This window comes from Curcuma longa, chromosome 6 (assembly GCF_044706935.1).
Source record: "Curcuma longa cultivar G26 ecotype Majalengka, Jawa Barat chromosome 6, ITB_CL_G26_1.1, whole genome shotgun sequence".
NCBI classification, from domain to species: domain Eukaryota; kingdom Viridiplantae; phylum Streptophyta; class Magnoliopsida; order Zingiberales; family Zingiberaceae; genus Curcuma; species Curcuma longa.
Window position 1 is genome coordinate 9,186,066 of NC_133866.1, and position 14,836 is coordinate 9,200,901.

Here is a 14,836-nt window from a genome sequence, read left to right on the forward strand (position 1 = left end):
GAGATCGGAAGGCAAAGGAGCTTGAGGAAGGAAGATGATCGCGGAAAGTTACAAAGAAAAAAAAATGAATGCATATCTGTAACTTGATTTCATTTAATAATTTCTCATGAACTATACAGCTCTCAAAATCCTTGTCTGAGAGAGAAAATGAATGGACAAGATGGTGCCTTCCTCCCTCTTCGTTTCTCTCTCTTCCTGGCTCTGCGACTGCTGTGTCAGCTGTTTGCCGGGTAAAGAAGGAACAGAGGAGGGACATCAGATGCCGCCGGCTGACGCGGCCGCGTTGCTGCTGTGCGGCGTCCATGGTAGGGGGAAACGGTGATCTGCAGACGCGCCTCCGTCGTCGAGCAAGGCCTCCGCCTCAGGTGAGGTAGCTCCGCCCAAGAACAGCAAGTCGTCTTCGCCCATGACGTGCATGTCCTCCACGTCCAGTAGCATTTCGTCCTCTTCCTCGTCGTCCTCCGCTTCGTCTCCGGCGTCTCCGTCCTCTGAGCGGAGGCGGAGGATTTCGTCCTCCATGGGGGCCGTGAGCGGGGTGGTGGGGGAGAGACCCAACGACGGGGGGTTGGATGAGTGGTTGGCGGAAGGAGGCTGCGCGCCGTTGTCCGCGGAAGCGGATGCAGGGGCAGTGGAAGGGAATTTGTGGCGGCTGCTTCCGGCGAGGGAGTTGCGATGAGTGGGCACAGGGTGGTTGTGCTCGGCGGTGTAGGTGATGATGAACATGGCCGGGTCAACTCGGCTTCTCTCCACCTGCTTTCGCGCGAGGCAACACTTGGAGCTGCTGCAACGGTAGTATCCCCTGTATCCCCAACACGCAAAATTAGCTTCTTTCTTGCTCGTTTCGAAGCCATATTCGATACAGAGAAAGCTTATATCATTTACCGAGGATAAGGAGAACCCTTGATGGGCTTTTGGCCGTACTTTCGCCACGCCCACACGTCGGCTGAGAGCCCGTCGGCTGGAACGTGGCATACCACCTTCTTTTGCTGGTTCTTCCTGGAATGAAAATTCAATTTCTAGATCAGAGTTCGCTCTTTTAATCTGCAGATTGGAAGAGGAGCTACATCAACCTCCTTCTGGAACGAGGGAAATGAGGCGGCGGCCGGTGGGCTTTCTGAGGCTGCGGAAACTCCACGACGGAGGTGGAAGCGTAAGCAGGGGAAACCCACGATGCCGAAGGACTTCCTAACCGCCGTAGCGGCTGCTGCTGGATTTCGGGAAAAAAGAAAGGCTTGTAAAGCTCCTCCAGCTCCTGGAATCCATCCCGTCTCTGTAGCAGATCCGGGAAATCCGAAAAGAAGACACCTTTACCAGCCTCTGCCGCTGCCTCCTCCGCCGCCTCGTCGTCCAGTGTCGTTGGGGAAGGAAGCCAAGCGGTTTCGCTCCTCGGCGTCGACTGCAAACGGCGACCCCGCACCACCGCGCCAAGATCCCACTCTTCTTCAGCAGCCACCCACGGCGAGGATGACCACATCGCACAGCAATTAATCACCTCGCTCAAGCTATTGGCTATTTAGTCATGCTTCCGCCGCGTGCAAAGCGAGATGGCGGCGTTGACCGAAAGGAGGAAGACGTCGGAAAAGGGGAAGAGAGAAGGCGGGCGAGCAGCGCTGACTTTTTTTTGCTCTTTATCTGTCGCTCTGACAAAGAGGGAAGAGGAAGCGTGATACGATCTTTATATACGGTAAGAATGAAAGCGGTCTGTTTGGAGGAAGGGACCAGTTCGTGTGGAGGGCGATACGTGGGATCCACACAAAAAGCGGTTGTTTTCCTTCTTTTTTTTTTCTTGTTTTCTTTTTTTGGAAAACCGGCTTTGGATTTTTCTCCCACTTGGCCCGTGACTTTCTTTACATGACAAAGGTAAGGGTAGGGTACAATCAAGGGTGAAATCTAATCGGTAAGATATTCGAGCTTAACCTCGATTTATTTTTCTTAAATTTGAGTTTGATTTAAATTTTAATTTTTAAATTTAACTCATAATAAAATTAAATAGTTCCTAGATGATTCAAATTTAATTCGAAAATGATTCATTTAAAAATTAAATAAATTTAATTCGAATTGAAATAACTCATATAAAATTAATCAAATTTAATTCGAACTCGTTAATATATAATATTTATAATTCATATAATATAATTAAAAGGTTGCAATAAAATTTAGAGGAGAGAAAAAGCTTCAAAAGTTAATTATTCTTTTTTCTAATGTCTTTTTCATCTAATATTTTTTTTAAAACTTTTTAAATATCTTTAGTTCTTATTAAAACTAATATTTTTCAAAAAAAATTGAATGTTGATATCCTATAATATCGGTTTTGCTATAAGTCAGTAGGTCATGCATATGTGATTTTATTTTGATTCAATTCTCTTATAAATACATATAAAGATGTTAGTTCATAGAAAGTCAGTTGGATCTCTTTCGCTAGATTGACATATCGATATTTGGACACTTATGGAGATTCATAGTCACCATCTCTGTTAAGAACGAGCTCCCTCAAGCTCTCCACTCCGAGCTTCACGAGCTCTTTACTCCAAGATCCTTGAATTCTCCACCTTAAACTCCTCGACCTCTCTACTTCAAGCTTCTCAAGCTCTCTACTTCGTGCTCCCCGGCCCGAGCTCCCCCCTCCAATGTGTTGAGCTCCTATGTGAAGCTCGATTTATCAAGCACTTCCACTCTTATTACAATCCTTCATAACACTCTTGTAGTTATAGAACGCAATAAGACATGATTCGCAATTCCTACATTGCCTCACCATCACACCATGATTCATGCCTCCATAACCCATAATCCCAGCCAAACGACTAGGGAGGTGGAGTAAACTAAGAAGGCTTTAGGGTTAGAGTTATCATTATTTAAGATTTTTAACACAACATTAAAACTTCAAGTTTCATCAATTGTTAAAAAAATTTTTTTTGCTTTTACCCTTTGTGTTGGCATTTTAGAAGTCACAATTGGACTGTTTGATAGACGATAACAAAGAGAGTTAGGGTTAAATAATTAAGGGTTATTTCGATCCAAAAGTTAAATTTGGAGAAGGAGATAAATGAATTTAAAATTTAAGGAGCAATTCAAGAAAATAAGGGTTAAAAAAATGATGGAGGGCATATGAAAATTTAACCTCCAAATTTCTTAGCCTAAGATTTTGAGCTAAACACTTCACACTTGAGCAAAAATCTCTCTAATATAACCAAAGAAAGGTTCTCCTAAATCGATGAATAATTTTAGAGATTGAAGAAGGTACTAGCTTGTAGATCAACACTAATAGATGATGGTCATTGTTGATGTGTTGTTAATCAAGATTATTCTTCCTTTGGGATAGAAGAATGTTTTCTACCAAGATGTTAGTTGGATGAAGCTTTGGCTAGTAAGGAGTCTTAGTAGTCTTTGATCGGTTAGTTTAAACCTAATTGAAACCCTAAGTATTTGTTTAAAAGTGGATAACAAAATATATCATATAAGAGAGTCCTTGGTGATAGAGATTTTGAGATAAGGCATCAACTATGGTATAACTAGTATGCATGCGACAATAATAGATCTTATGCCTATAGATACGGTGATATCTAGTTAAATAATCAGTTACTTTCAACTAATGTGTTATTTATATAATCAAAAGTAATTAGAATGTTATTTATTTAATGGATATGTCATGCTTAATTAGTTTAATTAACTAAGTCGCAAATGAATCAACCTATTTATAAATGGGTCATGTGAGAATTTGAAATTAAAATCATTCATTAAACGGATTAAGATCGAATTTAGATTAAGTATGTGGTATGTAAAAATGAGAGATTTTGTTAGTATAAATAGCTTTCTAAGCTTTTGAAATGCAAGAAATTTGAGAGATTTTGTTAGTATATTAATAATTCGATTGTCACGTACTCTTGTAGTAAATAAGATTAATAATTTCATTATTTGTGAGATTCTTCGAGAAATGACATTTCACATCTACGTGTTTACTTTGACCATGTAGCACTAAATTTTTGAAAAGCTTTGTTGTTGAACTATTGTTATAATAAATCTGAGTAGGTTCATTATCTTTGAAATCTATAAGAATTTCTTTAGCCAAATAGCTTAGCAATCTCAAAATGTTACAACAACAAATTCAATTTCAATGGATGATAATGTAACAATAGATTGTTTCTTTGAGAACCATGAAACAACTCTCGTCCTAAACATGAAAACATACCTAGATGTACTTTTTCAATCTTCTAGATCTCCAACATAATCACTATTTACAAAACCACATAGATCTAATTTTTCTCCCTTTTTATAGAACAACACAAATTCTTTAGTACCTTGAAAGTACCAAAAACTTCTCTTTGCAATTAAGAGGTGCATTTTTGTAGCAAAATTCATGTAGCTACTAATCATACTTACAACATGTATTATATCAGGTCTTGTTGATGTCAAATATATTTTACTTCCCACTATCTATTTGTAAAGTGTGGCATCAACTTTCTTTCCTCCAATGTCTTTGTATAGCTTCACTACAAACTTAGATGGAGTATTTACAAGATTGCAATCTTTTAACTGAAACATATCTAGAATTTCTTGCACATACCTTCTTTGAGAAATAAAAATTCCAACAAAGTTTGCACCACTTCAATGCCAAAGAAATAATGCATCATACCAAGATCAGACATCTCAAATTCTATCGTCATGGAGTTTTTAAAATTTTCAAACATAGATGTACTATTTTCAATGTAAATTAAATCATCTACATATAAACAAACTATCAATATTTTTCCTCCATCTTCAATCTTAGTGAAAAGATTATGTTCATAAGGATATTTTTGAAATCCTTCCTTCAAAATAAGTTTCTATACGATTATACCAAGCTTGTGGGGCTTGTTTTAATCCATATAGAGTTTTCTTTAATCTACAAATTATATACTCATTATCAAATTTTATATAACTACGAGGTTGATCGAAAGTACCTCTTCTTTCAAATCTCCATAGAGGAGTGCTAATTTTACATCCAATTGAAAGATAGGCCATGAGTTTTGGGTCACCATCGCTATCACCAATCTAATTGTATAATGTTTTTCCATAGGAGCAAAAACTTTTTTATAATCAACACCAAATTCTTGCTTATAGCCCTTTGCTACCAATCTTGTCTTGTACTTGTCGATCTCACTATTTTGCTTTAGCTTTGTCTCGTAAACCCACGTTACACCAATTGGCTTTTGCCCTTTAGGAAGATCACATAACTCTCATGTATTATTTTTTTTCAATTGCTATAATTTCATCATCCATAGTCTTTCTCCATTTTGGTTCTTTGATAGCCACTTCAAAAGCTATGAGAGTCTGAAAACAAAGCAAATTGTATAAGTGGATCATCACCTTGGTCTGAAAACAATAGCAAATCATTGTTGTTTCTACTTCCTATATTTCGACATGTATTCCTTCCTCACCCTCTATCACTCCTAATCATTTGTAGAATAATTTTTTGATAAAGCCCACAATGTCTACTCCTCTTTTTCATGTTGATTGATTTTTTACTCATGAACCAACAATGAACTTTATAATTCATCAATTAAAAGTAGACTTATACCATTGACTTTTTCGATAGAGCAGATAACAAAATTAAATTTTGATATTATAGATCGAAAAATTTTCTCAATAATGAGAACATCCTCTGTCTTGTCACCAAGAATCCATATTTTGTTGACGATTATTATCATTCTCAAAAAATAATCTGTAATTGATTCCTCTGATTATTCCTCTGATTTCATTCTGAGCATTTCAAACTCTAAATGAAGTGCTTGAAGCTATTGTCTATTAGCCCTTATCGTACCTTGGTATTTCTTCTTCATAGAATCTCAAATATCTTTGGCAGTATGCTTGTAGAGAATAGTTTCCAAGATTCAGCGATTAATAGTTTGGAAGATATAATTCTTTGCTTTAAGATCCTTCAATTTCAACACTTCATGCTCCATCTTCTATGCATCTGTTAGCGTAACACTTTCTGTCAGTTCTGCTACTTCAGAAATCACGACCGTCCAATATTCTTTGGACCTTAAGCAACTCTCCATGATCATGCTCCAATAGTCATAGTGACTATCAATTTGAGGAATGACTAGTTGTACAAAATTTTCAGAAGTCATTGTTGGGTGCAATTAACCTCGGGTCAAGGTTGACCAAGCTTGGTTTGACTTGAGTTGGATTTTGATGTTTGATCAATATATTGATTAGGTGTCAAATAGGTCAGGTTGATCAAATACTTGATGGTAGAAAGTCCAAATGGGTCATGGAGGATCGGACACTTGGCACGAGATGAGAAGTCCAAGTGGGTCATGGAGGACCAGACACTTGGCATGAGATGAGAAGTCCAAGTAGGTCATGGAGAGGACCAAACACTTGGCAGGCACGAGATGGAAAGTCCAAGTGGGTCAAAGTTGACCGAACACTTGGTGATCGGAAGTTCAATAAGGAAGTTGGCAAGAGGAAAGTCCAAGTGGATCAAGATTGACCAGACACTTGGCACGAGATGGAGAGTCCAAGTGGATCAAGGTTGATCGAACACTTGGTGATCGGAAGTCCGATAAGGAAGTTGGTAAGAGGAAAGTCCAAGTGGATCAAGGTTGATCGGACACTTGGTGATATGAAGTCCTGACAGATCAAGGTTGATCATATGCTAGGCAACGGGACGTCTTGATAGGTCAAGGATGACCGAATGTCATGCAAAGGAAGTTGGAAACGACATAACAAACTTTCAAAGGTCATAACTTTTGACTCGAATATCGGAACGGGACGATCTTTGGTGCAAAACGAAGCTCGTTCAAAGATGTATCTTTTTACTCAAATCAATTCGACTGATTATGTGTATTAGTCAACTAATTTGGATCAAAACTGAACAGAAGTAAGTCGACTCAACTGATCAGGGTAATCAATCGACTGATTAGGGTATCAGTCGACCGATCAGATTAATCAGTCGACTGATACTGTTTTAAAAGTATATAGAAACAAATCAATTCGACTGATTGGAAAATCAGTCGACTGATTGGAAGTTCAGTCGACTGAGTTTCTAATTAGTCGACTGATATTTGAAAATTGACAAAATCAGATAGATTTCAAAAGGTTCAGAAGTCGTTATTTGATCGTTGACCATATTAGTCGTCTGGTAAAGGATATCAGTCGACTGATAGGCAGAAATCAACTCTAACATCAACTGTATAAGTAAGATTTTATTTGTAGGAGAAGGTACCAATTCTTGAGGGTTTGAGAATGAAGTGTTGTTGTATTTCCATACCAACAAGAGGCTATTTCAAGCAACAAGAAATCATCCAAAGCAAAATCTTATTTATAAAGGTGTTTTTGCTTTAATTTGTATTTGTATTCCTATTTCTTGTTGTATTGTTATGTTTTTGTAAGAACTATCTTGTGAGAGACTTCTCCGCCTCCCAAAAGTATCCGAAAAGGAAGAGTTCATAGTAGAGGTAGATAGCACAGAGTGGACCCTTGAATTAGTCGCCTCAAGGAAGCGGATACCAAGTAAAATCCAAGAATTATGCATGTGAAGTCACGTTTGAATCAAGGTTTCCGCTGCGCATTCAAACGACGAGCATAAGTTCAAGATGAGAAGTGATCGGAGTTATTCACCCCCCTCTAGTTCACACGGGTCTTAACAGTCATGACTCTCCTCTAAATTTGACTCTGATACTACTGTTAAAAAAAATAATAAAAAAATTTTACACAATAATAAAAGATCGAGGGTCGACAAAAAGGATAAAATAAAAAATTTTCAATGCATTTCTTTGATAAACAAGTCACCTAGGCTAATACATAACTTACTCACTAATCCACTAACTCCTCAACATTAGCCACTAACTCCATAATACAATTATTATCCTATTATTCTCCTCCATTAACTCAACTACATACCCATTATTCAAATATATTAAATATGAATTTCACCACTAATTAATTAAAATATGTCAACTCATTGTCCCACTGACATATTAATATTTATATTAAATTTTATCAACAATTGCGTAGAGGAAAGGAAAGTCAATCCCATCCAATTTTAAATGGATGAAAAATAAAGCAAAAAATAATCCACTAATAAATTTAGAATCCAACCTTTCATATATAAACGATAAAAATATTTTAACTTTTTGTGTAATTCATTCGTTCCTTCGTCTCTAGCTTTAAGCACTGGTTCTTTCCTTTAAATTCTTGGCTTTATCAAGAAGAAGATTATCTGAGCATTGTGTAGGCATTCTCAGTTTCTGCTTAAACCATATATTCGGATGCATCTAACCATATTCTGTGTTTAATATATTATTTTATTATACATCATCCTTGTTTTGATCAGTTACTAATTTTCCTGTTACATTTATATGGTGATATATCTTTTACTCTTTCTTTATTCTTTCTTAGATTAATACATCAATTTAATTGGGTAGAATATTTAAAATTTTTCTTAAATTTATAATTATCTTTTTATTTTTATCTAATATTGCTTAACATCCAGATTTTACATTAAAACCCAACATCTTTCAAACTGTTCATTTGGTCGATAATGTGGCATCCATACTATAACTCCAATTTATTCTCGCATAATCAACTATGGACAAATAAAAAGAATATATAAATTGAGAAAAGTTATCCACTATGAACTTGGGTTTGAGCATTTAAATCAAGGGATAATATAAACAAGTTGTTAGAGATATATAAATCATTGTTTTAAAGGCTCTACTAGATTTACTAGATTGATGTATTAACTATTGAAGCTGACGAAGATGATGCAATTTGAACATGGGCAGAATGATGGTTTAATTTATTTAGACAAAGTCGAGGATAGAGTTAGACTTTATTTCTTTAAGATGAATTTACTCCGCACATAATATGATAATTATTTCTCAAAATATAATAATTTTATATTGTGATAGACATATTGTAATCACAAAAACTCCAAATCAAAAATGCTTCTGAACTCTCTAGAATACAAGTATGGAATGTTTTATACATGTATTTTGATTTGAATGAATAAATTTGCAAAGAAGGGGACCTTATTTATACCATACGAATGGTTAGAGGAATTTTTGAGTTCAATCATATCAGATCCGTCCAATTTGAATTAGGCGATCCAGATTGCATCCCATCCCAAGGAATACATTGTCCGTTCATTTGAATTCATCTAATTTGGATTCATCCATTTTGAAATTAACGACTCAGATAAAATCTCATTTGAAGGAACACTATGTGTCACGCCCCGGGAAGGCCGTCCGAAAAATTTCGGCAGCATCTCCCCAGTAACTGTGGCAATTCCCTAATACAAATATGCATACACACCCACAGGCGGCTGGAATAAGGACTACACGTCCTTAACACATCACACATACACATATCCATGCAAAATAAGGCCTACACGGTCGTAATCACTAATGCATCACATGCAAAATGTCCACAATAAGCAAAATCGACGAAACAGAAAAACATCGTAAATCCGAACGATGAATACTACGAATACCAACCAACACAATATAGTCCATGTACAAGTCCATAACCAAATACACTATAAACCGTATCGAAATAACGAAAACTCCAAACACAACCAATAGAAAACCTCCGGAGGTGAGATGGATACGACCAGGCAACCTCTCCAAGCTCCAAGTAATCTATCTGTTACCTGGGGAGAAATCAATACAACCCCAGGGTCTGGGTAGTGAGCATTTAAATACTCAGTGGGTACAGAAAGAAGTGCATGTAAAGTACAACAGCAGGAATAATATAAGAATCAACTGAAGTAAGCAGAAATAGACTGAGTAAGAAACAAACTACCACTAACAGGTATCAGCATGGATCATGGTAATAATCATGGTATATCAACAGAATAGAATAGGAATAAATCCTACTATACAACAAGGTATATCAGTATGGTAATCCAGAATAGGTCATACTGTGCAACAAATAAAAAAATCTACATGTATCATGTATGTAATGTCATACAAGTGCAACAGTCATAGCAAGCAAGTGCATCAATCGTAAGCATATGACGAAGGTAAAATAAATATCTATATCAATCTACCAACGGTGCATGTAAATACGCAGCAACCATAGCAACCAAAATATCCGTCACTGTCCGCACTCGTCGTCCCAGTCACTCTCCCAGAGCTCAGTAAACTGGGGGCCAGACATGACATGCTGCCAGCTCCGACAACTGACCACTATAGATAAGTGGGGAGGGGCAGTGTGGCAGGAGGCTAGAGAGTCAGTCCTGGTGCACCCAACTATAGTGCAAACCTCTTACCTATGTGGCACCTCAACACAGTGCAGGTAAGATCCACCAACAACAACAACTACAACTGTATGAATGTATGGTGATCATCCCAACATGTAATAGCTACAATCATATAGCATGTTCAACATGAATCTCTAAAGGACATCATCGGTCAGGATTACAACAGTTAAGATTTATTCTAACAATAGGTAGGTAATCCTAAGGTCAACCAACATGTGTCAAGTATCAACGGTATAAGATATCAACCATGTCTCTAACATGTGAACAGGATAGTATAAATACTGATCATCATAAAGGTCAACAATAAGTATCAAGCATCGAGTATCAACAGATGTCAACGAGGTAAATAAACTAAGTATCAACAGTTTCAACATGGTAGAAAACAACAGGAAGAAACATGCACCGTAGAGAACCTGTATTGACCAAGTACAGGGTACCCACCTGATCAGACGTCTATCAACGATAGAACCCCCAGAAAATATAACTCCACGTAATAGGACCAATAAGTCAAGGTCCTGCAATAGGGTAAATAATATCCCTAATTACAACATTAATCAAAGACTAATAAATAATTAAATCAACTTAGATCTAAACCCTTCCCTCTAGGATCTGTTCCAAATCAACCACTAAAACCACAAATCCAACAACACAGTACTTAGCTACTGATCATCACTCTCAACATAAACTGAACAACTCTACCATTTCATTTCTCATTCCTAATAATCAATTAGAATCAATAAGATTCTTACCTCAGATTTATTTCTAGAAGGCTCTGATTCCCAATTTGAGTCCACCTTCTCTTCACCAGTCAAATCCCACAAAACCTACTGAACAGGGCACATTCATTAACTCACACTCACTAAAATGCACCATCAACAACCGATCAGATTCAATAGTAGAACCTCACCTTGATTGAAGCCCTAGATCCTCTTGACTTAACCCTCTTTCTGTTCTCCTTCCTTACAGCCAAAACCAACCAAACAGATCAGCTTAGTTCAAGGGCTTAGATCTCAGCTTCGATTCTCCTCCGAAATCCACAGACGGAACAGAATACGGCAGGATCGAGTGAAAGAAACCCCTCAATGAACTGTGGAAAGGAGAAACAATCAAGATCTAGACTCAAGAAACCCTAAAGATTCAAGATCGGCTTACCGTTCCTCTTCCTCTGGTTCACCGCCGTTCCTCTTCTTCACGGCAGCAACCCAAATCCAACAGGGTCAATTCCCGATCCACAATCCAAACCTGAAAATCCGGCAAATCCAACTTTGCAAATCCGAAATCCCTCAGCGAAACAACGAAATCTCTACAAGAAACCCTACAAAATCCCAGATCTCGACTTACCGATCCTCCTCTTTTCCTCCTCTTCGTTTCCGGCCCCTTCGCCCAGAGCTGCCCCACGCCCCGATCCGAGGGACTTCCGGCGAGATCCAGCCCTCACCAACCCTAGCTCCAATCGCCGGCTTCCTCCAGCTTCGATCGGCACCGGCGATGGAGAGATCGTGGCACGCGTGCGTCGGAGACGAGCGAACAGAGGCGAAGCAGAGTGACCAGATCGCGAAGGAGGAGGAGGTTTCGACTTTTATCAGTTTCTTAACGGGTTGGTTAGTTATCGGGCTTGAATCCAAAACCTATTACCCTTTAACCCATTTAGGTTATTTACCAATAAACCCTTAGAGTTTAGGTATTTTACACTATGTCCCTTCATAACACATCTGAGTCCTTCATTAAATTCAATGGATGAGATTGAATCATCCAAAGGAGCACTTATTGTTAGGATTGTTATAAGCTAGTCGGATGGGGGAAGAAGGGGGAGTGAATAGATTCAATCACATCAATAGTTTTATATGGTTCACCACCTCCCAAGGTGAGACTACATTCAAGATCTAGTTCTAACGACTATCCCACTATCTTTCTATTCATTCTCAGATATTTTTCGAAGGTGGAGAAGTCTCTTACAATCTGATTTCATAATAAATACAAGCAATACAAATAAAAAGCAAAAATAATTTTACATAATGATCTTGACTTTGCTTGCTCTTTTATCGTTTTGGAATGTCTCTTGGTGGTAGAAAATACAACAACACTTCGTTTTCAACCTTTTAAGAACTGATTTCTCGATCTTCCTCAAAATTCTCTTTTTATAGGGTTGATGTCGGACTGAGTTCCGCCTATCAGTTGATTGATTTTACCCATCAATCGGCTAATTCATTGTAGATTCGAGCGTTGTTATGATTTGTTAGCTCAACGGCTCCATCCATCCCAACATTAGTTGACTGTTCATTACTATCAGTCTACTATTTTCTAATCAGTCAAATCCCGCAGTTGAATCTATTTGCTTCTGTTCGATTTTTTATCGACATCAATCAACTAGTATCCATTATCAATTGATTGATGTTATCAATCGAATCGATTACTTTTGCTTATTTACCGATCGACATTAATTGACTGTCCATTATCATTAGTCGACTGTTGCTTACTAGTCGATTGCTAATATATAGTAATCGACTGATCAAGCAGTAAACCCCCTTTTAATTTTCAAATCCGAATTCGGGATTTAGGGTTTACCAGTTGACTGCCACTTCTTATTAGTCGACTGCTGACCCTATTTCAACCTTTCCAAAGGTGAAAATTCATCTTCCTTGGTATCCGATTGACCTCAACCTACCATGACTTCCTATGCCCAACATTTGATCAAATGTGACGTACTTGGACTTTTCGTTGCCCAACATTTAATCAACCGTGACATGTCCGAACTTCACGCACTTAACATCCGATTATTCTTGACTTGCTAGGACTTCCATCCACATGTCAAGTGTCCAATCCTTCATAATCCACTTGGACTTCATTTTCTCATGTCAAGTGTCCGATCCTCCAAGACTCACTTGGATTTTCCTTCGCATGTCAAGTGTCCAATCAACCATGATATTCCTTTTGTCAACTCTCTATTTGACTTTTAATCACCACATGTTCGGTCAATTGTGACTGATTTAAACTTTTCTCTTGCTAACTTTTTATTGTATTTTATCAAATGTCTAATCAACTATAATTCACTTGGACTTTACTATTGCTAACTAATATATTGATAGACTGTCAAGTATTCGATTAATTTTAACTATTTGATATTCATCTAACATATTAATTAAATATCAAATTTAACTTAAACTTGATCAACTTTGATCAGAGATCGATTGTACCAACACTTATGTCCTCTCATCTAATAAACCTGATCCGTTCATCTTAATTTGATAAGCCAGATTAAACCATATCATTGATTCACAATGAGCCCACTTGATTTCCATATCATGTCATATCAGTGCAAAATGTGCATGCCTTAAAGTGTCCAATGCATACATGCTTAGTTAGTGCTCCACACCGAAGCCCTCGTAGGATCTAGGCACGGAACCAATTAAATCCTAACAACATCAAATATAATATAAATTTTTCAGAATTGACTTTATTTGAAATTATAATATTTTAAAATTATTTGTTCAAATTGTAAATTTTAATTTTTTGATCAATTTTCAGATTTATCTGAAGGAATCCACTTGAATTATCTCTGAAAGTTCAAAACCAAATTTCCAACATTAACTCTTCTTTCTTTCTTTTGTTTCTATCTCAAAAGAAACACAATATTGAGTATTCTACCTTTATAATGCAGCCGATGAAAGAAGAGAAGCTTTAAATTGTCAGAGTTGGCATCGTGTATACAAATCTGCTTACTTTTGCTCTTCAATTTGAAGGATGCACAACCACTGCGTTCATCAAAAGTGCTGATCACCAGTTCTCGGTGGAATTTGCTGAAAAGAAGAAGAAGAAGAAAACAGAGAAACAAGGATAATGAGCCCCTCAACACCACCAATAGCAGCTGGAAGGCACCACTCAGCATTGTCTTCGAACCTTTTGGTGCCCACAGAATCACAACCAATGTAGCCCCAGATCCTCCCACAACAATATCATTCTATTCCTCCAATTCCTGCCCATTTGTTAATGCAGAAACACAGTAAATCTTCCTGCATTGCTCTGCCCTTCTTATGGAAGAATTGTGTCACAGGACGCAGGAAGGCCCTGCTGCTGTAGCAGAGTTGTCAATGAACTCAATAATTCCTAGAAGAAATAAAGCATACACAAAGTACTGGCTGGATAACAATAAAACTAGACTTCACTGGATCGATGAGTACAGTGTCAATTCCATCAGGTATAGGAACTGATACGGTGGATCTTTAGAGGCCTGACGTGATAAAATGGAAGTCAATAATCAGTCCAGTCTGACAGGTCAATGGGTCAACGGTCAAACCCCATATGACTGATTCAATTGTGATTTTATTCGACCACTCGGCACTCGACTGTCTCGGCCACCCAGCCACTCGACACTCGGCTGTCTCAGCCACTCAGTTACCCGACCATGAGCCCAACTATCTCGATCGCTCGAATACAGACTCGGCTACTTTACTCACTCATTCATATGCTCAGTCTCAACCTCGCCCGTCCGCCATTGCTCTCGGCTCTAAGCGGCTCAGCTGTTCAATCTCTTTTCCGGTCTCGATCGACTCTGTCTCGACAAACCTGATCACTATGCCACTCCGACGTTGT

General features: G+C 37.9%; 1 protein-coding gene and 1 long non-coding RNA gene across 3 annotated transcripts; both read right to left on the reverse strand.

Annotated features, from left to right (window-relative positions):
• Positions 1-114: 114 nt before the first annotated feature.
• On the reverse strand, positions 115-1,474 carry LOC141830990 (WRKY transcription factor 22-like). Its single transcript, XM_074718441.1, has 3 exons — positions 1,071-1,474; positions 883-996; positions 115-799 (listed from the first exon to the last, which is right to left on the reverse strand). Exons 1-3 carry the CDS (start codon positions 1,472-1,474, stop codon positions 256-258), a joined length of 1,062 nt encoding a protein of 353 aa, XP_074574542.1. The 3' UTR covers positions 115-255.
• Positions 1,475-10,520: 9,046 nt separating this feature from the next.
• Positions 10,521-11,784, reverse strand: LOC141830319 (uncharacterized). Of its 2 annotated transcripts, none has more exons than XR_012601963.1 (5): positions 11,588-11,784; positions 11,399-11,488; positions 11,154-11,333; positions 10,996-11,070; positions 10,521-10,761 (listed from the first exon to the last, which is right to left on the reverse strand). It is a non-coding gene; the product is annotated as an uncharacterized LOC141830319 (long non-coding RNA). The 2 variants fall into 2 exon arrangements; XR_012601962.1 differs by having other exon boundaries at positions 10,996-11,073.
• Between the last annotated feature and the right edge of the window lie 3,052 nt (positions 11,785-14,836).

Bases quoted from the DNA above. Each gene is read 5' to 3' on its own strand.
- LOC141830990 (XM_074718441.1), bottom strand. From the start codon at position 1,474: ATGTGGTCATCCTCGCCGTGGGTGGCTGCTGAAGAAGAGTGGGATCTT. The intron at 997-1,070 runs GTTGATGTAGCT...TTTTCATTCCAG, and splicing joins TTCCCTCGTTCCAGAAGGAG to GAAGAACCAGCAAAAGAAGG. The intron at 800-882 runs GTAAATGATATA...TTGGGGATACAG, and splicing joins AAGGGTTCTCCTTATCCTCG to GGGATACTACCGTTGCAGCA.